General features: G+C 30.2%; 1 protein-coding gene and 1 non-coding gene across 3 annotated transcripts in view; both read right to left on the bottom strand.

Moving 5' to 3' along the window:
* LOC142324259 (zinc finger protein 511-like) overlaps positions 1-27826 on the bottom strand; it is a 120614-nt gene that overhangs the window by 28852 nt on the left and 63936 nt on the right. Inside the window, exon 3 of one of the 2 annotated variants that reach the window (XM_075365131.1) lies at positions 25784-26632. The exons of the other annotated variant lie outside the window; for it this stretch is intronic. Within the exon in view, the coding sequence (XP_075221246.1) occupies positions 25827-26618 (792 nt within the window). The 5' untranslated portion in view covers positions 26619-26632 and the 3' untranslated portion in view covers positions 25784-25826. Of the gene's footprint in view, positions 1-25783; positions 26633-27826 lie in introns of those variants that run through there. 2 annotated transcript variants of the gene reach the window in all.
* On the bottom strand, positions 13365-13504 carry LOC142324303 (U4 spliceosomal RNA). The gene has a single exon (XR_012756265.1). It is a non-coding gene; the product is annotated as a U4 spliceosomal RNA (small nuclear RNA).

The following is a 27826-nucleotide window of genomic DNA, read 5'->3' as shown; positions in this document are numbered from 1 at the left end:
TCGGCGTACGTGCGTCCGGCGTTTCGTCACGCCGAAACGTACGTACGTATATCTCGCATTACTAAAAAAGGATTGGCTGTATAATGTTGAAATTTTGAATTTAGGACTGTTGTAACATCTAGTTGAAAAATCCAAAAAATTTGGATTATAGACTTTCCTAACTGCAGTAATAAGCCCTCACTGAAAGCTTTTTAACGATATATCATAAGCGGTACTTATTTTCATTGGTTCCAGAGTTACACCCAAGTAAAAGTTTAATGAAATATTTGAATCTTACAAGGGGAAAGCACATAAGTTCGAATCCGACTTCACTTTCTTTCTTTGTTTTAATTTAAATATATTGGTTTATTAATAATTATTTACCTCCGATTGTAAATTTTTTTTTACAATAAATAATTCAATAAAAAAAAAGTCTGATGTGGACACTACATGACTTCCTTGTACACCTATTAAATTACACATACACACTTCATTTAAACTTAATTTGAAACTGAGATACGATCCTCTAATTCTTTAATAAAGTGAACAGTTACACAATTGCGGTGGGTACCACATTGTATCACATTGTTTTGTGGTGTCTATCAGCATTTTATATTAGTTTATATATAAATTTTGTATTATGTCACTATATATATATATATATATATATATATATATATATATATATATATATATATATATATATATTTAAACTTTTCTTTTTTAATTGAAATATATTGATTTATTAATAAACCACTATAAAAATTTTTGAATTAAAATGAAAAATACATAAAATTTTATTTCACTAATAACTTCTGATTTTTTAAATATGTTTTTTCAATCTGAGGTTAATACACTGATCAATATGATTTTTATCTAATGAGTACCAATAGTTGTGCAGTTTTTTTATCCTGTTTTTGCATATGTATTTGGAATTTCTCCATCATCCACAGTTTTTTTAATACTTTAAAATGTTTTTTAGTCCATTTTTCCATTGTCAAGTAAAAGCTCCTAGAGCATTGTAAATATGATGAACCAAATGAGATAACTCAAAGGTAGCATTGCTACTGTTGTACAGATTCAGATTTGTATAGACATGTGCAAATGTGATCTAGTTGTGAAGTTCTAGCAAATGATGCCAGTTGTGAAATAGTAGTGAAACAGTAAAAACATCATTCTCACAATGACATGTGACACACAAAGCACTCACTGCTTTGTGTGTCTGAGTTATTGTGTATTACATATCTATTTATTGTGTTATTGTGTATACATTGGTCCCACATATCTGTTGTTTATCATGTTCTAGGCTTCTCACTGCATGGAAAACTAGCACATGACAATGCCATTTGCTATCGCTATAATTTGGAGGGAACCCAAAGATCACTCTTCTGACTGTTATTTCTGCTTAACAAACATTAAAGAGATTGTCAAAATCAAAACATACAGTGGTGTACCCTAACTTGCAATCTGCAATGAGACCAATTCTACACTGTGAAGAATTGCCCACAACGAAGCCTCCAGAACATGTGATATTAGTTAGATGAAGAGAGCTCAGAGTCTGATGGAAGTAATGAAGAAAAAGAAACAGATTCTGGTGTTAGAACTTTTGAACAAAGCGTTCATCTTAGCCTCATTTACTAACTCAAGAAAATCTTAACGATCACATTTGAGATTTAAAGGTATCCAAAAAACAGTTTGAAATGCTTGCTTCCCGGCTAAAAGGATGGAATCTTCTAAAAAGAATACAAAGATATGTACTTATCGTAATTGTCATTCTGAATTTAGACTATTTTTTTAAAGAAAATGGCTTAGTGTTGTAATGACATTTCTTCTCTTATGGAAACACTGTGTAATGAACATAACCCAAAAGAATGGCATTAGTTCATTGATTCGTCTAAAGTTAGTTTAAAAGCTGTGCTTCTGCATAATGGCAATAAATTCCCATCAGTACCTGTGGCTCACTGTCCTAGTATGAAAGAAATATATGAAAACTTTAAATTTGTATTGAAAGAGATTCAATATGCAGTGTATGAATGGAATATTTGTGGTGATTTGAAGGTAATTGCAATTATTCTTGGTCTCTGCAGCTTGGTCACACAAAATACTATTGTTTTTTGTGTGAATGGGATAGTAGGGACAGAAAAAAAATCATTTCATTAGAAAAGAAAGGCCTAAATGCGAATCACTCATTCCTAAACAGAAAAATATGAAACATGACCCATTGTGTAATCCTACAAAGGTGTATCTACCTCTGTTACATATCAAACTAGGATTAATGAAGAATTTCGTCAAGGCCATGGACAATACTCCTGGTTTCATGTACTTAAAACAGAAGTTTTCTAAAATTAGTGATGCAAAAATTAAAAAAGGAATATTTGTGGGTACACAAATACGATCACTAATGCATGATGAAAAGTTTTGAGGAACTATTTAATCTACTGGAGAAAGCAGCTTGGCAAGCATTAAAAAATCTTACTCAGAGTTTTTTGTGAAATTGAAAGATGTAAAATTACCGTGTATTGTCAATGATCTTATAACATCTTATAAAAATTTGGGTTGTAATATGTCCTTAAAAGTTCACATGACCGCCCGATCTTTCACCACTAAATCGATTGGGAGAGACCTTCCCAATATGGTGATAGTCTCGTAGGAGGTTGTTTTAAACACACCAGTGCATACGATTAAGGCTCTGTGCTGGGTACTCCTTAAATTTTGAATATGTGCTATTTCTTTCAAACCTATGTGTCCAAACAGACGCAGCATAAGAGGTCATACTTTCGAAGACACCTCGGTACACTATGTACATTTGACAGCCCATAATCCTTCCGAGCATTCCTCCTAAGCTTGCACATCACAGAGACGGCGTCTGCCGCTACATGCCTAATGTGGTTGCTAAACAGCAACTTCTCATCAAACAAAACACCTCGGTAGATATAAACTCTAACTCGGGCGATTACACAGCCTTTGCACTTAATATGGGGGTTATGACAGTTTGATAATTTGTTTGCACCCTTGAGAAGCATATGCTTCGTCTTGGCCACAGAAATCTTTAAATTTTGAATGTCCATCTAGCCCTCTGCGGTTGACAAAGCCGCCTGCTCCTGGTCTTCTAGCTGTGTTCGTAAATTACCATGAACTAACAAGAGACAGTCATCGGCGAAAGCCCTTCGTTTGACCCCTTCTGGGAATGTCAATCCCAGAATCCGTCGAATACCAGGTTTCGCAGCAAGGGACCGAGAATGGAACCCTGCGGGCTTACCCTGGTGATGGTGTTTTCCACAACTAGGGGTGCATCCTTAAACAGAGCTGTACGGTTAGACAAGTACCATGGCCTGTAGGACTACGGGAACATTGCGGCGTTCCAACTCATAGAGAACAGAACTCCAACACAAGGAAGGAAATACTGCCTGCCTCTATGTCAATAAAAATTGCCAAAACATATTTACAGTTGGCGCTTTCCATTTGACAAGAGCATTTAAGATGCAATCCTCTGTGCGAACTCCTTTCATGAAGCTGTAATTGGCCTCGATTTAGAAAACCATTCATATCGATGTTTTCTCAGAGCCGAATGAATGAATGAATTAAATAAAGGAGTTTAGTTAAATATAACATTTACTTTGCAAGTAAAAAATATTGAAAAGAAGTAAATTCCTCTTAGAGTAAAGAAGTAATAATACAATTAATTTTGACTTAATATTAAGGGTAATCCTCATACTTAACTGAAGCTATTGATTGTTAATGAAAAGAATGATAAAATCCAGTTAAAAGAATAAGAAATAAAGGAGCCACTAACTACCTTTTACGTGAAAATCACTTTATTCTTATTTATATAGTTTATACATTTTCAATGTATGGTATAAATAAAAAAAATTTATAAATGTCCAAAGAAATAAATCATAGTAACATTTTCAACGTTAAGCCTTACAATTAAGCTACCTCTGAAAAAAAAATCCTAGGAATACTTAATTAAAAGAAGAGTATATCTAAACTAAAGAATATTGTAAGTCTAGGTGAGTCAAATGTTTGAATATTGTGTAGTTAAGAATGCAGAAAGTATTAAAATGTTTGAAATAAATGCCTGTCTCTCGGAAATCTTGCATGATGGGTTAAATATAACATCTAGTTGGAAATGTAACATCCAAAAATTTGGATTTTTCTTAACTACAGTAATAAGCCCTCATTGAGAGCTTTGCGACGATATATCCATAAGTTTACTTATATATTGCAAAATATCATGTATCATCAGGATATCATATTTGAATTCAGGAGAAAAAATACTATCAGAATCACATTTATCTCCTTGAAACAAAAAAAAAAAAAAAAAAATTATTTTCGTTACCCACTGTTATTAATATATCAATATATTTAAATTCCTCCTCTATGAATCATGAGACCTTGCCGTTGGTGAGGGGGCTTGAGTGCTCAGGGATACAGAGTAGCTGGACCGAAGGTGCAACCATATCGGAGAGGTATCTGTTGAGAGCCAGACTAAGGAATGATTCCTGAAAGAGGGCAGCAGCTCTTTTAGTAGTTGTTAGGGGCGTGAGTCACAATGACTTAAACGGCCGTATTAACATCACTCAGTCCTCTGAGTACTGCGCAGCTGAAAGCAATGGAAAACTACAGCTGCTTTTTTCCAAGAAAATGTGGCTCTCTGCATTTTCACATAGCAATAATGGAGGCGCCTTCCTTGGTAAAATATTCCGGAGGTAAAATAGTCCCCCGTTCGGAACTCCGGGTGGGGACTACTAAGGAAGGGGTCACCAGAAAATTAGAAAATAACATTCTACGAGTCGGAGCGTGGAATGTTAGAAGCTTAAAAAAGGTTGGTAGGCTAGAAAATTTCAAAAGGGAAATGGGTAGGACAAATGTGGATATAGTAGGAATTAATGAGGTTCGGTGGGAAGAGGAAGGCAACTTTTGGTCAGGTGATTTTAGAGTAATTAACTCAGCATCAAATAATGGGCAGGCAGGAGTAGGTTTCGTGATGAACAAGAAGATAGGGAGGAGAGTGAAGTATTTCAAAACGCATAGCGATAGAATCATTGTAATAAGGATAAAATCAAAACCTAAACCGACAACGATTGTTAACGTCTATATGGCTACAAGCGCCCATGATGATGATGAGGTAGAGTGTGTATACGAAGAGATTGATGAAGCAATTAAACACGTAAAAGGAAATGAAAATTTAATAATAGTTGGAGATTGGAATGCAAGCACTGGAAAAGGCAAGGAAGGAAATATAGTGGGTGAATACGGGCTGGGCAAAAGGAATGAAAGAGGGAACCGACTTATAGAGTTTTGGACGAAGTATAATTTAGTAATTGCCAACACCCAATTTAAAAATCATAATAGAAGAATATACACTTGGAAAAAGCAAGGCGATACTGCAAGATATCAGATAGATTATATCATGGTTAAGCAAAGATTTAGTAATCAACTCGTTGACTGCAAAACTTACCCTGGAGCAGACATTGATAGCGATCATAATTTTGTGATAATGAAATGTAGATTGGGGTTTAAAAACCTGAAGAAAAGGTGTCAGATGAATCGGTGGAATTTAGAGAAGTTGAGGAAGTAAAGAAGTTTTTTGAGGAGGACATCGCAAGAGGTCTGAGTAAAAAAGATAAGGTAGAAAATGTAGAAGAAGAATGGGAGAATGTTAAAAAGGAAATTCTTAAATCAGCAGAAGCAAACTTAGGTGGAATAAAGAGAACTGGTAGAAAACCTTGGGTTTCAGACGATATATTGCAGCTGATGGATGAACGTAGAAAATATAAGAATGCTAATGATGAAGAAAGTAAAAGGAATTATCGGCAATTAAGAAATGCTATAAACAGGAAGTGCAAACTGGCGAAAGAAGAGTGGATTAAAGAAAATTGTTCAGAAGTGGAAAGAGGAATGAACATTGGTAAAATAGACGGAGCATACAGGAAAGTTAAGGAAAATTTTGGGGTACATAAATTAAAATCTAATAATGTGTTAAACAAAGATGGTACACCAATATATAATACGAAAGGTAAAGTCGATAGATTGGTGGAATATATTGAAGAGTTATACGGAGGAAATGAATTAGAAAATGGTGTTATAGAGGAAGAAGGGGAAGTTGAGGAGGATGAAATGGGAGAAACAATACTGAGATCTGAATTTAAGAGAGCATTAAAAGATTTAAATGGCAGAAAGGCTCCTGGAATAAACGGAATACCTGTAGAATTACTGCGCAGTGCAGGTGAGGAAGCGATTGATAGATTATACAAACTGGTGTGTAATATTTATGAAAAAGAGGAATATCCATCAGACTTCAAAAAATGTGTTATAGTCATGATACCAAAGAAAGCAGGGGCAGATAAATGTGAAGAATACAGAACAATTAGTTTAACTAGTCATGCATCAAAAATCTTAACTAGAATTCTATACAGAAGAATTGAGAGGAGCGTGGAATAAGTGTTAGGAGAAGATCAATTTGATTTCAGGAAAAGTATAGGGACAAGGGAAGCAATTTTAGGCCTCAGATTAATAGTAGAAGGAAGATGAAAGAAAAACAAACCAACATACTTGGCGTTTATAGACCTAGAAAAGGCATTCGATAACGTAGACTGGAATAAAATGTTCAGCATTTTAAAAAAAATAGGGTTCAAATACAGAGATAGAAGAACAATTGCTAACATGTACAGGAACCAAACAGCAACAGTAATAATTGAAGAACATAAGAAAGAAACCTTATTAAGAAAGGGAGTCCGACAAGGATGTTCCCTATCTCCGTTACTTTTTAATCTTTACATGGAACTAGTAGTTAATGGTGTTAAAGAACAATTTAGATTTGGAGTAATATAATATGATTTAATTAATTGTAAATACTTGCTATTAGTTTAATAATATGGTGCTAATACAAACACTGAGAAAAATAAAATATAATAGATCATGTTATGTTGGGTATTAGGCAGTTTTGTTTAATGAAATTTTAAATGAATGTTGTATATTGTTTATGTTAACACAGTGGACTGCAGGCTGTGAAATAGTATAGTGTTAGATTAATTTGTGCTTATGTGCATACTCTGTACATATTTTTTTGTACTGTACTTCAAACAGGTTCAATGTAAAATCAGTTACGGTATTTATACGATAATTCGTGACTCTAGCTTATCCAAGTGACATAAAATTTTATAATAAGAGTTATCCTTACAGTAGTAAATTCTTATATTTATGGTAGTAAATTTTATAATTATTACAAGACTGAATAACAATAGAGGATTAGACAAATTCATTTAATAAGAGTAACAAAAAAAAGTGAGAATTTATAAAAAAGAATTTAAAAGAAAGTTAACATTTATATTGTAAAAAAATTTTTATTTTTTCAAATAAAAAAGGAGGAAATGAAACCTGAGTTTTAACATAAATAATCAATTTTATGAAGAAACAGTCACATAAATAAAAAAATATATTATTAATGTATATTTTGCATGTATATCGATATATCAATTTATAATAATGTACAAGTATACACCTGACCACCATGAGACATGTACTAATGAATTGGAATTTTCCACTAGTAATTACTACATTCTGGTGCTAAGCTAAGGGGGATGCACACACAGACAGCCACACATACAAATGCCGTTTAGTAGGGTAGGATAAAATACATCAAATATATTAGCAAATGCAGAACCTCTACCTCAAGTTTCATACTTTCAAATTATATTTTTTCCTCTAGTTAGTTCTCTGGTTTTTTTATTATAATTTATATAAACTGATAATACAATCAACTGTATGCTGCAAAAATACAATATTTTTTCAGATAGTTTTTAGCCACACAAATATTCATTCTTATGTATACTGTTTTTGTTGTGAATTTCTCATATTGATTTATATTCAAACTTCCCCATTTATTTAATGTTATGTATGAAATAGTCATCTTGTAGACTTACTAAAATGATAGTTTAATTTGTAAAAATAGATTGGCAGAGTAGCTCCTCATGTAGTAGAAATACATTTATTCAGAATTTAAAATGATAAAAAGTATTAGATTAGTTTTGTTATAGATTTTTATATCAATTGAAGATGCATTACAATAATATTACAACAATATAATAATAATATTAAAATAATAACATTACATTAATAGATACATTCTATTAATTTCATTTCATATTCACTTAATTTTAAAAGAATCTGTTTGCAAAAATATTTCTGAGAATTTCATCCAACTTTGATTGATTTCAACTGAATATCCTCTTTTTTTATTCCTGAACATTTTTCTTTATTACCTTATAACTTCTTCCCTTCTTCCTGTTTTAGTGATCCCAGTGTTCTTCCTCCAATTCATTCCCCCTTTTCTTCTATGAAGACAGTCTCTATTTAGGTTAAGTTCTATCCAAGATGTGTTCCTATTCCTTATCATCTTCATCATACTCTTCTCTTTCCTATTCTTGTCAATACTATAATTTCTCATTTTTCTCTTTTTCTATTCTTCATAACATATTTCAAAGCTACCTAATAATTCCTTTCTCATCATCTTACTCTCCATGAATCAGATTCATATGACAGTATTCTCTACAAAAACTATTTCAATTAATTCAAGCAAGATCCTTTTTGTTGTAAGTAATCCTTTCAACTTTGGAAGATCTTTTCATTTACCCGTAAATTTTCTGATTCACCTGTTTCACACGGCTTGCAATCAGTCATCAAACTTTCCAAATGCATAAATGACTTTACTTATTCCATAATCTTTCCTTTTAGCAATATATTAATAGAACTTTTCCCTTGCAGACTCAACTCTACTAGATATGGATACTGTGAATTAATCAAACATATCTCGTGCCATAAATTATGGTTATACTTTATACATTAATATGATCTTCATTTTATAAAAAGGAATTTAAATTATTATTTTAATTAATTTACTTAAGATATATTGTATGATTAGAAAATACTTGTATTTTTAAATAAAATAATGGTAATTAAGAAATTATTATTTTAGAATTAAATTCACTTTATTTTTAATAGAAATGAATTAATTTGTATATAACTGATGTCAATTAATGAATAATATATATATTAATATATTGCATAGTAATATTAAATTAACTAAGCAATTAACTCATTCACATGTATACGATTTGAATTTAGTCATAATTTTTATATTATTAGATTTAAGTAACTAATGTAATTTTATATGTAATTTAATGTTTAAATATAATTTTATATTTTTTAAATTGTTTATTTTATTTTATACAAAGACAACATAACCTTTAATTCTTACTTAACTAACTTAGTTGAATACTTTTTTACCCAGCGGATGTCGAGGAACAAAGAACTCTCCACTTCTGTCTATCATTACCCAGCTGTTTTATCTTACTAAGATCTCTACCTCTTGCCTGAACCATTGTATGCACCCCATCTCTCTGTGAATGTCTGATTTCCATATTTATGACTGAATTCTGGTCCAATTAACTTTTGCTTTTAATAATGATACTTTGCAATGATAATGATACTTTTGCTTTTAATAATGAAGGTGTGCAGCTTATTGGCCTATAGCACCCGATCATGATGGAGGGGCTGCCTCATCTTGCTGCTGGGAGTGGAAACCCAAAACTTCTAGTGAGTTGGTCATCTTAACAGCTGAGCACCATGTGTAGGTCATTTGTTGAGTTGGAGTGAGAGAGGTTATGAGAATCCTCTTGTATAATCTGTCTGAATTCTTATATCGCATATCATCACTCCTGTTTACCAGAGCCGAAGCCCTCCCAAGATAAACTCCTGGTGCCCACCTTTAATTCTTAAATCAATAAAAGCGGCAGAGTATGATCATAGCAGTGTTATAACATAATGGATACAAAAGGTGTCTTGTTATTTTCAGTTCAGTTTCAGATTAACTATTTTCTGAGCCATCAATAAAAAGAAAAAAACGATCAGTGGTTATCAAAATGTTTACAATTCAAAAGTGGTTAAACTCAAAATCACCCAACTACTTCTTATTTACTCATAATGTTTTATATTTAAGAATTATTATGGTAACAAATCAGTTGTGTAAACTATTTGCTAATAAATGGATTATCATTCAGTTTTTCATTATCATTACTTTAAAAATGTAGTAATCATAAATTTGATTACAGTATAAATGCAAAAAGTATATAAAATTTCATCCATTTGATTCACTTTATTATATTTAAATATACCATATAACTATAAAATAAGATTTACAATAATATATGATAAAAGTAAATTAAAAATGAATGAAATACACTATAATGAATTTTTTATTTTCAATAAAAAAAATTGCACTGACGTAATTGTAACAATCCAATCATCAGCATGTGTTTGGATTGAATATACACTTTAAATTAGAACTAATTTCATTTCACTACAGCTTACAACTACAAAATGTCTGAATAGTGTACAGTAGTGGGGCAAAAAAAATGTATCCATTCCTTGCAGATACCTGTAATTAAGAAAAAAAAAACATTTTGTTAGTTATAATTAATGACAAAGTTTGAATTATATTGGTTATATGAATACACTGATCAATGTAATTTTTGTTTCCTAACATGCAGTACATGATTTTAAGGTGTTTTTTGATGCTGAAAATTAGTATGAACTCAGAAAATTTCTATCACCCACCATATAATTAAAAAAAATTTTTTTTTTTTTTTTGTCTTCAGTCATTTGACTGGTTTGATGCAGCTCTCCAAGATTCCCTATCTAGTGCTAGTCGTTTCATTTCAGTATACCCTCTACATCCTACATCCCTAACAATTAGTTTTACATATTCCAAACGTGGCCTGCCTACACAATTTTTTCCTTCTACCTGTCCTTCCAATATTAAAGCGACTATTCCAGGATGCCTTAGTATGTGGCCTATAAGTCTGGCTCTTCTTTTAACTATATTTTTCCAAATGCTTCTTTCTTCATCTATTTGCCGCAATACCTCTTCATTTGTCACTTTATCCACCCATCTGACTTTTAACATTCTCCTATAGCACCACATTTCAAAAGCTTCTAATCTTTTCTTCTCAGATACTCCGATCGTCCAAGTTTCACTTCCATATAAAGCGACACTCCAAACATACACTTTCAAAAATATTTTCCTGACATTTAAATTAATTTTTGATGTAAACAAATTATATTTCTTACTGAAGGCTCGTTTTGCTTGTGCTATTTGGCATTTTATATCGCTCCTGCTTCGTCCATCTTTAGTAATTCTACTTCCCAAATAACAAAATTCTTCTACCTCCATAATCTTTTCTCCTCCTATTTTCACATTCAGCGGTCCATCTTTGTTATTTTTACTACATTTCATTACTTTTGTTTTGTTCTTGTTTATTTTCATGCGATAGTTCTTGCATAGGACTTCATCTATGCCGTTCATTGTTTCTTCTAAATCCTTTTTACTCTCGGCTAGAATTACTATATCATCAGCAAATCGTAGCATCTTTATCTTTTCACCTTGTACTGTTACTCCGAATCTAAATTGTTCTTTAACATCATTAACTGCTAGTTCCATGTAAAGATTAAAAAGTAACGGAGATAGGGAACATCCTTGTCGGACTCCCTTTCTTATTAGGGCTTCTTTCTTATGTTCTTCAATTGTTATTGTTGCTGTTTGGTTCCTGTACATGTTAGCAATTGTTCTTCTATCTCTGTATTTGAACCCTATTTTTTTTAAAATGCTGAACATTTTATTCCAGTCTACGTTATCGAATGCCTTTTCTAGGTCTATAAACGCCAAGTATGTTGGTTTGTTTTTCTTTCATCTTCCTTCTACTATTAATCTGAGGCCTAAAATTTTCCTGAAACGAAATTGGTCTTCTCCTAACACTTCTTCCACTCTCCTCTCAATTCTTCTGTATAAAATTCTAGCTAAGATTTTTGATGCATGACTAGTTGTACAACTAATTGTTCTATATTCTTCATATTTATCTGCCCCTGCTTTCAAAGGTATGTATCATAACTATAACACTTTTTTTGAAGTCTGACGGAAATTCCCCTTTTTCATAAATATTAGACACCAGTTTGTATAATCTATCAATCGCTTCCTCACCTGCACTGCGCAGTAATTCTACAGGTATTCCGTCTATTCCAGGAGCCTTTCTGCCATTTAAATCTTTTAATGCTCTCTTAAATTCAGATCTCAGTATTGTTTCTCCCATTTCATCCTCCTCAACTTCCCTTTCTTCCTCTATAACACCATTTTCACTTATTTTAATTAAACCTGTTAGTTTACACAGATACTAAATAGCTAATTCATAATTTGTATAATTAACAGACGAATGACAATTCATAATTATTATAATTAACAGAAAACAAATGAAAAATATTATTTCGTTAAAAAAGTTAGTTTATAAATTTAAATCGTCGGTAACTTATAGTTTTACATAACTGTTCTAATAAATATTGAATATTGCTGCTATTACTTTCTCAGTAGAGCAATGTATTGGTAGTAATAAAAAAAAAATGTACGAATTTTGCAAGCAAATTAGAATGGATTACCATCCATTCTAAGCTAAAGCATAATACCTATGCTTTGGTTAATATAAAAACAACTGTAGTTGTTGTAAAAAGATATTAACATTACTTTAACGGATAAAAACCGAGATAAAATTACATAATAACTAGTACACCAACTTGCTGCAAAATTTCTTATATAAAAACATTCTTTTTAGTCACCATCAATATTGTTAAATGAAAATTTACATTATTGATTATATTAAAGTTGTGGATGTAGGATGTAGAGGGTATACTGAAATGAAACGACTAGCACTACATAGGGAATCTTGGAGAGCTGCATCAAACCAGTCAAATGACTGAAGACAAAAAAAAAATATTTAAATTAAAAAAAGGAAATGAAGTCGGATTTGAACCGATGTGCTTTCCCCTTGTTTAAGATCCAAATATTTATTTACAATTTTATTTGGGTATAACTGGAAACATCGAAAACAATTGCCACTTATGATATTGTTAAAAGCAGAAGAACCAGGATGAAGCTAAGATAGAAATAAAATTTATAAAATTAATAGCAACAGTATATACAACGTAGGTCATATGATCAACTGTACCTTTATCATTAAAAAACACCTATTTACTGATCGGTCATCCGTCATCATCATTCCCACTTAAACACGTTCACATTCCTGATTCTGTCGATTGAAATAATAGCTCACATTGTGTGCACTGTTCCACAACAGACCTTATAAATAAAGCAATGGAATCGAATCGTTAGAGAACCAAAGAAAGAATCTAACAATGCCGAGAATAATGTGGAAACGAAGTAAGAGTCGGGTACAGAGCTGCGTCGGGGCGCACAGCCATAGGTTTAAAGCGAATTTCTCCCTAATTCAATCTTACACCGTACTATTCTGGGTTATATTCTAAATTACTTTGATTTACAACTCCCGTAGGAGTTTCAAAAATTGCCGTAGCGGTCGATATTTCACGACCACATAGCGGGGTATTGGTAAAAGTTTTCAACTAGCAATAATCGCACCTCAGATGAACTTCATCGGTTACGATATCGCCACTGCGCAAAGTTAACGCACGTTTCGAAACCGTAGTATCCTGATTCAAATCATATGTAACTGAATTTTGAGAAGTTTTGACTTTTTTTTTATAAAGCACACCCTTTCATCACTGTAATTTAAAATTAATTTGTTTTTAAACACAATAAAAATTATATTTAATAGAATTAGTTAATTTAAAGACTAATCAGAAGCAAACTTGATATTTTTTAAATATATTTTATTTTATGTTTATATAGTTACACCACATTACGACAGGTAGAGCTACCACGCACTAAACACAGTATAATTTTTATTCATGGATTTTTATTATTTTTTAATTATGGCTAGTATAATATTTTACGTACTAATAATTCATTAGGCTTAGTTTAACCAAATTCTAAGCAACTAAAGGTTAAAATCATCAATTTGCAGTAAAACGTTTATTATTTAAATATTTTTTTTTGTAATAAAAAACTATATTAATAAAAACAAAGAAAATGTTGGTATGAATTTAATTATCTTGAATAAAATATTAATTATAAATTACTTTTATAATTAGCGAATTTTTTTCAAGTACTGATAAATTATAAAAATCATCTACAATGTTTTTCTTCTTCTGTAGTTGAATAGTTTGGTACTATTACTTTCTTCTCAGAAAAAAGCAGAAATGTGTTGGTGTTAAACATTAATACAAACAAATCTTTTAACAACACATTTACTGCAACCTGCATTCTTGAATATCTGTTTTATACATCCTCTACAGTTTTTACCTTCTACTAGTTGTTGCTCCATTATCAAAATAATTAATCTGAATATTTTTATACATGGCCCAACAATTTTCCTTTGAAAAACGAGTTTTCCTCTATAAGATTCTGCCCTAAATTTCATATTTATCTTAAGAGTTAATTTTGTGTATTCCTTCATCAATATATTTAATGTAATGATTGATGACGAGATAATCAAATGTTTCTAAAATACAAATAATATTTAATTTACAAATTACTTATGGAAGGAAGATTTAAAAAAACTGAGTAAAATAACTGGTCTTGAAAATAAAATATTCAAATTGTGTTTTTTTAAATCATATAGAAAAGTCAAATTTTGTGGTTAGCAACCTGGCTTCTAAATCATTTGGAGTCTGATTCAATCCCAGCAAGTGAAACTTAAAAGCAGAATATTCTACACATAAAATAATAAGAAAATTTGATTACTGGTATGGTAACAGCTTTAAAAGCTGTCATTGCTTATTCCAAAAGGATATTTTCTATTTGTTTATACACAGAAAGTAATCCATTGTTATTTTTTTAATATGAATATACTATACCAGTGGTTCCTAAAATTTTCCGAGTTGCAGCACCCTTTTTCAATTAAAATTTTCCATGGCACTCTACCCTAAGTAAAAGTATGACTACTCGTAAGTAAGAGATTAAAATAAATTAAACTTGTGTACCTTCATTAATTTTTAATTTATTAACATTAGATTAATGTTAATAAACATACTTAGCTTTTACAATATTTTGCAGAGCCCCTGTGAAGAGGTTACAGCTGCACGGGGTGCTGTAATGCACAGTTTGAGAATCACCATACTATACAATGAAAAAGCTAATTTTTCAAAAATTAGGAACTTAGTTCCTACTTAACATGCTATTTATGCATGTTTTATATGCATATGTGTTCCTATTTGCATATCTATCTAAAATCAAAATTCATGAAAAGAGTTTCATATCAGTTCTCTAAACTTGTAAAGAGTAAATATGTTCAGTAAAGTATAAATTACACTAACACACACACAAAAAAAAGTTTAATGTTTCTCTAAGTGTGATACTATTTCTTGAATTGCTTTTTTGTATACATTACAGATATGTAAATACAATTTTTCTATCACCTTTAGTTTTAAATAAATTATGCTTTAAAAAAAATTAAGGGAAAATATAATTAAAATCTGTAAAATTTATAACTTTGTATGGCTATATCTGTGTTAGAATGATTTCGTTGCCTCAGGCAACGAAATCAACAAGTAGCCTCAGGCACATCCTGAATTAATGTCCAATAGTAATCATCTAGCATGTTAGTATTCCATTTCCCTTTATTGCAGCTTTCTGTCACCAAAATGTCTTGGTAGAAAAGTTCAAAGTTCACCGTGTTTGTCACTTACATCTCCAAGGTTGTCCGGGGAAAAATCCAGATGTGAGTGGAGGAAATGTATTTTCAGTCATATTACAACCCATAGCTCTGTATGAAGTAAGAAGTTGATTAACAATATCGTGGTAATTTTTATTTACTGAGAAACGTTTTGCAAACGCCTTTAAATAAAGCCCAAGCTGGACTTCTACATTATCTAAGTTCAAAAATACATCATCTTTGACCAACTCTCTTATTTGAGGAACAACAAATATTTCTTCTTTAATTTTTCCTTCACTTATATTCGGAAATTTCTGCCTGATGTACAAAAATCCAGGATTATCCTTCTTCATTGCTTTTACAAAATTTTTCATTAGTCCTAGCTTGATATGGAGAAGAGGTAAAAATATATTTTTGGGTTCAACAAAGGGCTTATGAATAATATTTTTCCCATTTGAAGTTAAGTTCTCATTTCTTCCACTCTTTGGTAACATAATGTTTATTCGTAGCTCGGCTGTCCCATTCACAAAGAAAACACATGTACTTAGTATAGTCTAACTGCATGGCTAACAAAATAACGTTCAAATCATCACATATGTTCCAGCTATGTTTTTTATAATTTATTTTTTCAAGAATGTTTTCATCACATCGTATGTCTCTCAAATTAATGCCATAAGCGATTGGTATCGAAGGATATTTGTTACCGTTGTGTAGTAGAACCGCTTTTAAACTATGCTTTGACGATCTATGAAGAGGCGCCAGTCCTCAGGTTTATGAATTTGCCCTAAGTGCAACATAGGCTCATCAATATTTGTGCAATCAACCAAATTATTTTCATCAATAAAGTACTGAGAAAGTTCTTGTCGGCTTCAAAAGCCCGAAATTTTTGTATTTTTTTGAAGTAAATTCCAACCTCGCAGTCTTGATCCTAAGAGTTCAGCTTGATTATTTGATAAATTTAAATCCCTAACAGTGATGTAATTCACCTTGTGATATAAGAAGTGGCTTATTGGAAGACAATTCAAAATCAAAATTATTGTTGTCTTCTTCAGTACTGCCTGATTCTTCATCGCTGCTTTTGAAACATACATTCATAGGTGGCTCAGGAACTGGAATAATTGCACTGTGAGGTATAGGCCTGATTGCAGATTGCAGTGAAGGATATTTTACAATATGTTTAGATTTATTAGAATATCCAGACTCACTTGTCAAACAAAAGTAACAATCAGTTACATGATTGATCCTTTGGTTCATGCCAAAACGTAGGTACACCAAATTGCAAAGCCTTCCGTGTTCCTTTCAGCCATCCTCTTAAATATGCAGAACAATTAGTGCATACTATATGAGGAGTCCGTGTCTTATCCTGATCACCTATTTTACACTGAAAGTACGAATGATATACTTTTTTAATTAAAGGTGTAATGTTTTTTCTGTTAAACTCACCACACACATAAAAAAAGGCATCCACATCATTTACACAATTTCAAGGCATTATGACACTGCACTGTTAACAAACTTAAGACAGCAATAAGACTGAACAAAATTAATTAATTCCTAAATCCAGTGCTTAATACAAACAACACAGCTGTGTTTTCAGCTACATGTTTTGACCTGCACAGACATGATTAATCTTGTCCATGAAGGCTCACTCTTCAGTATTAGATATGATGTCATAATATGTGACTGTGATATGATTTAATTCTTTGTCTAGTATTGTTTATTTATAGGTTACAAATTATTTTAACAAAGTTAAACAATAAAAAATGAGCTAACAAAACACAATATAGGAGCTTAAAATGTTAACTATATGTTGAAAAATGAAAAAAAAAATTCTTTTAATAAAATTACAAAATTTTATTACAAATTTTAATGTTAGAAGCTAAAAAAGGATTGGTAGGCTAGAAAATTTATAAAGGGAAATGAATGGGATGAAGGTGGATATAGTAGGAATTAGTGAGGTTCAGTGGGAGGAGGAGTGCGACTTTTAGTCGAGGGATTTTAGAGTAATTAATTCATCGTCAAATAATGGGCAGGCAGTAGTAGGTTTCGTGATGAACAAGAAGATAGGGAGGAGAGTGGAGTATTTAAAGACGCATAGCGATAGAATCACTGTAATAAGGATAATATCAAAACCTAAACCGACAACGATTGTTAACGTCTATATGCCTACAAGCGCCCATGATGATGATGAGGTAGAGTGTATATACGAAGAGATTGATGAAGCAATTAAACACATAAAAGGAGATGAAAATTTAATAATAGTTGAGATTAGAATGCAAGCATTGGAAAAGGTAAGGAAGGAAATATAGTGGGGGAATACGGGCTGGGCAAAAGGAATGAAAGAGGGGACCGACTTATAGAGTTTTGCACGAAGTATAATTTAGTAATTGCCAACACCCAATTTAAAAATCATAATAGAAGAATATACACTTGGAAAAAGCCAGGCGATACTGCAAGGTATCAGATAGATTATATCATGGTTAAGCAAAGATTTAGAAATCAACTCGTTGACTGTAAAACTTACCCTGGAGCAGACATTGATAGCGACCATAATTTGGTGATAATGAAATGTAGATTGGGGTTTAAAAACCTGAAGAAAAGGTGTCAGATGAATCGGTGGAATTTAGAGAAGTTGAGGAAGTAAAGAAGTTTTTTGAGGAGGACATCGCAAGAGGTCTGAGTAAAAAAGATAAGGTAGAAAATGTAGAAGAAGAATGGGAGAATGTTAAAAAGGAAATTCTTAAATCAGCAGAAGCAAACTTAGGCGGAATAAAGAGAACTGGTAGAAAACCTTGGGTTTCAGACGATATATTGCAGCTGATGGATGAACGTAGAAAATATAAGAATGCTAGTGATGAAGAAAGTAAAAGGAACTATCTGCAATTAAGAAATGCTATAAACAGGAAGTGCAAACTGCCGAAAGATGAGTGGATTAAGGAAAAGTGTTCAGAAGTGGAAAGAGAAAAGAACATTGGTAAAATAGCCGGAGGATACAGGAAAGTTAAGGAAAATATTGGGGTACATAAATTAAAATCTAATAATGTGTTAAACAAAGATGGTACACCAATATATAATACGAAAGGTAAAGTCGATAGATGGGTGGAAAATATTGAAGAGTTATACAGAGGAAATGAATTAGAAAATGGTGTTATAGAGGAAGAAGAGGAAGTTGAGGAGGATGAAATGGGAGAAACAATACTGAGATCTGAATTTAAGAGAGCATTAAAAGATTTAAATGGCAGAAAGGCTCCTAGAATAAAAAGGATTTAGAAGAAACAATGTACGGCATAGATGAAGTCCTACGCAAGAACTATCGCATGAAAATAAACAAGAACAAAACAAAAGTAATGAAATGTTGTAGAAATAACAAAGATGGACCACTGAATGTGAAAATAGGAGGAGAAAAGATTATGGAGGTAGAAGAATTTTGTTATTTGGGAAGTAGAATTACTAAAGACGGATGAAGCAGCAGCGATATAAAATGCCAAATAGCACAAGCTAAACGAGCCTTCAGTAAGAAATATAATTTGTTTACATCAAAAATTAATTTAAATGTCAGGAAAAGATTTTTGAGAGTGTATGTTTGGAGTGTCGCTTTATATGGAAGTGAAACTTGGACAATCGGAGTATCTGAGAAGAAAAGATTAGAAGCTTTTGAAATGTGGTGCTATAGGAGAATGTTAAAAATCAGATGGGTGGATAAAGTGACAAATGAAGAGGTATTGCGGCAAATAGATGAAGAAAGAAGCATTTAGAAAAATATAGCTAAGAAGAGACAGACTTATGGGCCACATACTAAGGCATCCTGGAATAGTCGCTTTAATATTGGAAGGACAGGTAGAAGGAAAAAATTGTGTAGGCAGGCCACGTTTGGAATATGTAAAACAAATTGTTAGGGATGTAGGATGTAGAGGGTATACTGAAATGAAACGACTAGCACTAGATAGGGAATCTTGGAGAGCTGCATCAAACCAGTCAAATGACTGAAGACAAAAAAAAAAAAAAAATTTTTTTTAATTATATGGTGGGTGATAGAAATTTTCTGAGTTCATACTAATTTTCAGCATCAAAAAACACGTTAAAATCATGTACTGCATGTTAGGAAACAAAAATTACATTGATCAGTGTATTCATATAACCAATATAATTCAAACTTTGTCATTAATTATAACTAACAAAATGTTTTTTTTTTCTTAATTACAGGTATCTCCAAGGAATGGATACATTTTTTTTGCCCCACTACTGTACACTATTCAGACATTTTGTAGTTGTAAGCTGTAGTGAAATGAAATTAGTTCTAATTTAAAGTGTATATTCAATCCAAACACATGCTGATGATTGGATTGTTACAATTACGTCAGTGCAATTTTTTTTATTGAAAATAAAAAATTCATTATAGTGTATTTCATTCATTTTTAATTTACTTTTATCATATATTATTGTAAATCTTATTTTATAGTTATATGGTATATTTAAATATAATAAAGTGAATCAAATGGATGAAATTTTATATACTTTTTGCATTTATACTGTAATCAAATTTATGATTACTACATTTTTAAAGTAATGATAATGAAAAACTGAATGATAATCCATTTATTAACAAATAGTTTACACAACTGATTTGTTACCATAATAATTGTTAAATATAAAACATATGAGTAAATAAGAAGTAGTTGGGTGATTTTGAGTTTAACCACTTTTGAATTGTAAACATTTTGATAACCACTGATCGTTTTTTTCTTTTTATTGATGGCTCAGAAAATAGTTAATCTGAAACTGAACTGAAAATAACAAGACACCTTTTGTATCCATTATGTTATAACACTGCTATGATCATACTCTGCCGCTTTTATTGATTTAAGAATTAAAGGTGGGCACCAGGAGTTTATCTTGGGAGGGCTTCGGCTCTGGTAAACAGGAGTGATGATATGCGATATAAGAATTCAGACAGATTATACAAGAGGATTCTCATAACCTCTCTCACTCCAACTCAACAAATGACCTACACATGGTGCTCAGCTGTTAAGATGACCAACTCACTAGAAGTTTTGGGTTTCCACTCCCAGCAGCAAGATGAGGCAGCCCCTCCATCATGATCGGGTGCTATAGGCCAATAAGCTGCACACCTTCATTATTAAAAGCAAAAGTATCATTATCATTGCAAAGTATCATTATTAAAAGCAAAAGTTAATTGGACCAGAATTCAGTCATAAATATGGAAATCAGACATTCACAGAGAGATGGGGTGCATACAATGGTTCAGGCAAGAGGTAGAGATCTTAGTAAGATAAAACAGCTGGGTAATGATAGACAGAAGTGGAGAGTTCTTTGTTCCTCGACATCCGCTGGGTAAAAAAGTATTCAACTAAGTTAGTTAAGTAAGAATTAAAGGTTATGTTGTCTTTGTATAAAATAAAATAAACAATTTAAAAAATATAAAATTATATTTAAACATTAAATTACATATAAAATTACATTAGTTACTTAAATCTAATAATATAAAAATTATGACTAAATTCAAATCGTATACATGTGAATGAGTTAATTGCTTAGTTAATTTAATATTACTATGCAATATATTAATATATATATTATTCATTAATTGACATCAGTTATATACAAATTAATTCATTTCTATTAAAAATAAAGTGAATTTAATTCTAAAATAATAATTTCTTAATTACCATTATTTTATTTAAAAATACAAGTATTTTCTAATCATACAATATATCTTAAGTAAATTAATTAAAATAATAATTTAAATTCCTTTTTATAAAATGAAGATCATATTAATGTATAAAGTATAACCATAATTTATGGCACGAGATATGTTTGATTAATTCACAGTATCCATATCTAGTAGAGTTGAGTCTGCAAGGGAAAAGTTCTATTAATATATTGCTAAAAGGAAAGATTATGGAATAAGTAAAGTCATTTATGCATTTGGAAAGTTTGATGACTGATTGCAAGCCGTGTGAAACAGGTGAATCAGAAAATTTACGGGTAAATGAAAAGATCTTCCAAAGTTGAAAGGATTACTTACAACAAAAAGGATCTTGCTTGAATTAATTGAAATAGTTTTTGTAGAGAATACTGTCATATGAATCTGATTCATGGAGAGTAAGATGATGAGAAAGGAATTATTAGGTAGCTTTGAAATATGTTATGAAGAATAGAAAAAGAGAAAAATGAGAAATTATAGTATTGACAAGAATAGGAAAGAGAAGAGTATGATGAAGATGATAAGGAATAGGAACACATCTTGGATAGAACTTAACCTAAATAGAGACTGTCTTCATAGAAGAGAAGGGGGAATGAATTGGAGGAAGAACACTGGGATCACTAAAACAGGAAGAAGGGAAGAAGTTATAAGGTAATAAAGAAAAATGTTCAGGAATAAAAAAAGAGGATATTCAGTTGAAATCAATCAAAGTTGGATGAAATTCTCAGAAATATTTTTGCAAACAGATTCTTTTAAAATTAAGTGAATATGAAATGAAATTAATAGAATGTATCTATTAATGTAATGTTATTATTTTAATATTATTATTATATTGTTGTAATATTATTGTAATGCATCTTCAATTGATATAAAAATCTATAACAAAACTAATCTAATACTTTTTATCATTTTAAATTCTGAATAAATGTATTTCTACTACATGAGGAGCTACTCTGCCAATCTATTTTTACAAATTAAACTATCATTTTAGTAAGTCTACAAGATGACTATTTCATACATAACATTAAATAAATGGGGAAGTTTGAATATAAATCAATATGAGAAATTCACAACAAAAACAGTATACATAAGAATGAATATTTGTGTGGCTAAAAACTATCTGAAAAAATATTTTATTTTTGCAGCATACAGTTGATTGTATTATCAGTTTATATAAATTATAATAAAAAAACCAGAGAACTAACTAGAGGAAAAAATATAATTTGAAAGTATGAAACTTGAGGTAGAGGTTCTGCATTTGCTAATATATTTGATGTATTTTATCCTACCCTACTAAACGGCATTTGTATGTGTGGCTGTCTGTGTGTGCATCCCCCTTAGCTTAGCACCAGAATGTAGTAATTACTAGTGGAAAATTCCAATTCATTAGTACATGTCTCATGGTGGTCAGGTGTATACTTGTACATTATTATAAATTGATATATCGATATACATGCAAAATATACATTAATAATATATTTTTTTATTTATGTGACTGTTTCTTCATAAAATTGATTATTTATGTTAAAACTCAGGTTTCATTTCCTCCTTTTTTATTTGAAAAAATAAAAATTTTTTTACAATATAAATGTTAACTTTCTTTTAAATTCTTTTTTATAAATTCTCACTTTTTTTTGTTACTCTTATTAAATGAATTTGTCTAATCCTCTATTGTTATTCAGTCTTGTAATAATTATAAAATTTACTACCATAAATATAAGAATTTACTACTGTAAGGATAACTCTTATTATAAAATTTTATGTCACTTGGATAAGCTAGAGTCACGAATTATCGTATAAATACCGTAACTGATTTTACATTGAACCTGTTTGAAGTACAGTACAAAAAAATATGTACAGAGTATGCACATAAGCACAAATTAATCTAACACTATACTATTTCACAGCCTGCAGTCCACTGTGTTAACATAAACAATATACAACATTCATTTAAAATTTCATTAAACAAAACTGCCTAATACCCAACATAACATGATCTATTATATTTTATTTTTCTCAGTGTTTGTATTAGCACCATATTATTAAACTAATAGCAAGTATTTACAATCAATTAAATCATATTATGTATAAATAAAATATATAAACTATATATCTACAAATACACAATTCACATGAAAACAAAATGAACACATAATTAATAAAACATGGCTACTTCATTATATACTATAAAAAAATCTTCATTAATAAATATTTACAAATAAAAACACTCTCAAAAATCAGTCTTTACATTTAACTTTGATTTATATAATATGCATTCATGAACACAAGTTAATAAAAATATTTTAAAACAGCCATAAAAAAGCTATTAATTGTGTTAAATAATTACGTTTATGTAATAATCATATTTCATTATCAATAAAGCTCTGCATTACTTAGTTATGAAAGACGTATTCTCCATGATTTTTTTTTTTATTCAAACGTTAACTAAATTCTTTATAAAATAAGGTTAAATAAGGTTAAAAAGGTAAGATAGTAGACTTCATTGTCTTACTATCTGATGGTTCATCTCCCTAAGCAGCATCTAGAGATTAAAAGACATGAAATAAAGCTAAAATCCCAATGACCAAAGCCATATTTAATTTAAAAGGTTCATAAATCACTGAAGAAAAAATACAAAATAAATGCTATAAATTTTTTTTTAACAATTAAAATGACTATGCAGATGTTTAAAAACAAATCTCAATTAATATAATTATGTTAATATTTTAATATATCAATTATTTTAGATTTCTTTAAAATTTTATGGATATTTTAATAAGTTTTTAAATACATTAAAAAATTAATATTTTTATCTAAATAAATTTTATTAGAAAAATTATACTTCCTGTAAACAAGTTATTGAATGTAATTTATTGATGAAACACTGATTAAAAAAAACAACAAAAAACAGAATACAACATTAAGCTATGATTGTCAAAAAATAAATAAATTTTTTCAGCCCAATCCATATAGCAGTTAAAAAATCATTGTCTTATCTAAATTTTATTTAGCAACTATAAAATTTCATTTCAGTCTCTTAAACATTTACTCTTATTCAACAAGTCATAACAATTACAAATTTCTTTCTATTAAAACTACATAACGTTGGGCAATTATGCAAAAAATAATAAATATAAATACTGAAAATTATATAAAATAAATAATGAACATTTTAAGATAAAAATATTAATTTTTTAATATATTTAAAACTTATTATGTATACTGTTTTTGTTCTGAATTTGTCATATTGATTTATTTTCAAACTTCTCCATTTATTTAATGTTATGTATGAAATAGTCATCTTGTAGACTTACTAATATGATAGTTTAATTTGTAAAAATAGATTGGTGGAATAGCTCCTTGTTCAGAATTTAAAATGATAAAAAGTATTAGATTAGTTTTATTGATAGATTTTTATATCAGTTGAAGATAATACATTCTATTAATTTCATTTTGTATTCACTTAATTTTAAAAGAATCTGTTTGCAAAAATATTTCTCAGAATTTCATCCAATTGATTTCAACTGAATATCCTCTTTTTTATATTCCTGAACATTTTCCTTTATTACCTTATAAATTCTTCCCTTCTTCCTGTTTTAGTGATCCCAATGTTTCTTCCTCCAATTCATTCCACCTATTCTTCTATGATGACAGTTTCTATTTACGTTAAGTTCTATCCAAGATGTGTTCCTCTTCCTTATCATCTTCATCATACTCTTCTCTTTCCTATTCTTGTCAATACTCTAATTTCTCATTTTTCTCTTTTTCTATTCTCCTCGATAACCATATTTCATAACTACCTAATAATTCCTTTCCCATTTTCTTACTCCTCCATGAATCAGATTCATATGATAGTATTCTCTACACAAACTATTTCAATTAGTTCAAACAAGATCCTTTTTGTTGTAATTAATCGGTTCAACTTTGTGAAATATCTTTTCATTTACCCATAGATATTCTGTTTCACCTATCTCACTTACTTCAAACAGGAACAATGTAAAATCAGTTAGATGTAATTTTTATATGAAAAATTATACTTCCTGTAAACAAGTTATTGAATGAAATTTATTGGTGAAGCCACAGTGATTAAAAAAAATTTAAAAAAAAAAACATGGAACAGCTGTGATAGTAAAAAAAAAAAATAATTTTTTTAGCCCAATCCATATAGCAATTATAAAATCATTGTCATATCTAAATTTGATATAGCTATAATAAAATTTCATTTCAGTCTCTTAAACATTTAGTCTTATTCAACAAGTCATAACAATTACAAATTTTGTCTATTAAAACTATATAACGTTGTGCAATTATGCAAAAAATTAATAAATATAAATGCTGAAAATGATATAAAATAAATAATTAATGAACATAAATTGTAAAAATTAAGTTTGTTATTTTCAAACAAATCTATTTGTATACACAAACCACAGTTCATTTATAATTAAACAATAAAAATGTCATTGCATTGTATAACTATCACAAAATATATAAATATTATAAAATTTAAATCATCTGTTGTATAACAGACATCTTAATTTTGCAGCTTCATTTCTTAATGTAGCATTTTCATACTTTAATTGTATATTTTCTTGTTCAAGAAAAGCAGCTCTAATTGCAATTTCATCTTCTTTAGCTCTTCTTGCATCTCTTGAACGTTTCGCAGCTTCATTATTTTTTCTTCTTCTTTCCCAATATGCAGCATCTTTACCTTCCTGATCGCTGCAAGATGTAGGTTGTTGATTTGGACTAACAGAGCGTTTCATTTTTGAATTAGTTGAATTGTTATTAGTAACTGCTTGTACTTGTGATAACATTCTTCTACGAAATTCAGCATATGCTTCATTCGATGCATGACCTAATATGGCTTCTGCTGTTGATACAACTGGTAATGATAACGGATCTTTTGGATACGCTTTAAATGGTCTAGTTGGTTTACCGTTTCTGTTAATACTGCCCGATATAATACTACTTGTTACTAAAAATGGTGATGTGATCGATGTAGGAGGTGAAACAGAAGGAGGAGATATCGAACCTCTTTCTGAACCATCTTCCGATGATTCTCTATGTTGAAGATGATTTTGATAATGGTGAATATGTTGATGATTTAAAATTGTTGTAGTAGTCGGATAACATGAAAAATTTGGTGAAGTTGTTCTTTGATAATCTAAAGTTTGTATAACTGATTCTTGATTATAATGATCATTTTCACCTTTAACTTTTCTTAAATCTAATACAGTTTGACAATCAGTAGCCATTGTAAAATCTAATGGTTGCTGTGGTGTTCCCATCAACCCCATCATAGTGGAGAATTTATCTGTAACAAAACAAAAATTTAAAAAATATAACAAATTAATAAGAAAAAACCTGCTGGATTAGACTAGTGGTTAAACTAATCATCACAAAATTAGCTAATTTTTGAAGATGAGAATTCTAAAAGGCAGTTGCGGTTACAAGGATTTGAATGATATACTATGAATACTGGTGTTCTTTGGCGGTTGGGTTTCAATTAACCACATTTCTCAGGAGTGGTTGATCTCAGTCTGTTCCAGACTACATATTTACTGGTACATTTACACTTACAATGCAGCTATGTCAGTCCTGGCAAGCCAGTAGCAGGTGCCTAAAAACACACCCAGACCTGACAGTAGCTGGAAAACTGGTTGGAGAAAACAATAAAAAAATAAAAACATTAATAACAAAAACGGCAATACAGTTAAATAAATTCATTCCTAGAATGAAATAATAGATAGATTTTGATGGAAATAGTATAATTAAAATATTTTTTGTTTTTTTGTAAAAAAAAAGTATACAATGTACAGGGTTCATGCTACACTAGTGAAATTCTGGAGATCTTTTTTCAGCAATAATACTTTAAAATACTTTAATAATTAATTACATTAGAGAGATGTTGTCTATCAGTGATTAGCATAAGTATATAAAAGTGTATAAGAGAAAATTGTTGAAACATTTAAATTAATATTCAATTGAATATCAGTATAGATTGCCTATATAATTGCTATGAATAGATTCTGCTAAAGTTATGAGATATCTTTAAGAAGTGATTATCAGCCCACTGACAGACTGCTTTTGATAGATAAGGTTAGGTGGTTAATAGAACCACTATCCCATATTTCTTGTGATGTACAAAGAACTACATAATTTCAAGAACTGAATATTAAAGTGATTGATTTAGAGGTTACCATGTTTACTATTAATTTATTTACATAATTGCTATTTATATAAATTGATATTTATATCAAACCATTATATAAATGAATTGTGTAGCGTACTACAAGTTCAGTAATTTAAATAATAAAGTAAAAGAGGATGGACAAAACTGAGACAAATTAAAAGTACATCCTACAAAACATCAGGTACAACTATCCCTCCTTCCCCACTAAACATCCTAAAAACTTACACTGCATGAACCATTTCCAGATGTAGATGGAGGTAGGCAGGACTTAAACAGTTGTCAAACTATTTGTTGAATAACTGCCACCTTGTTGTA

This window comes from Lycorma delicatula, chromosome 4 (assembly GCF_047948215.1).
Source record: "Lycorma delicatula isolate Av1 chromosome 4, ASM4794821v1, whole genome shotgun sequence".
Classification (NCBI taxonomy): Eukaryota; Metazoa; Arthropoda; class Insecta; order Hemiptera; family Fulgoridae; genus Lycorma; species Lycorma delicatula.
This window is presented reverse-complemented; position numbering and strand designations above follow the sequence as displayed.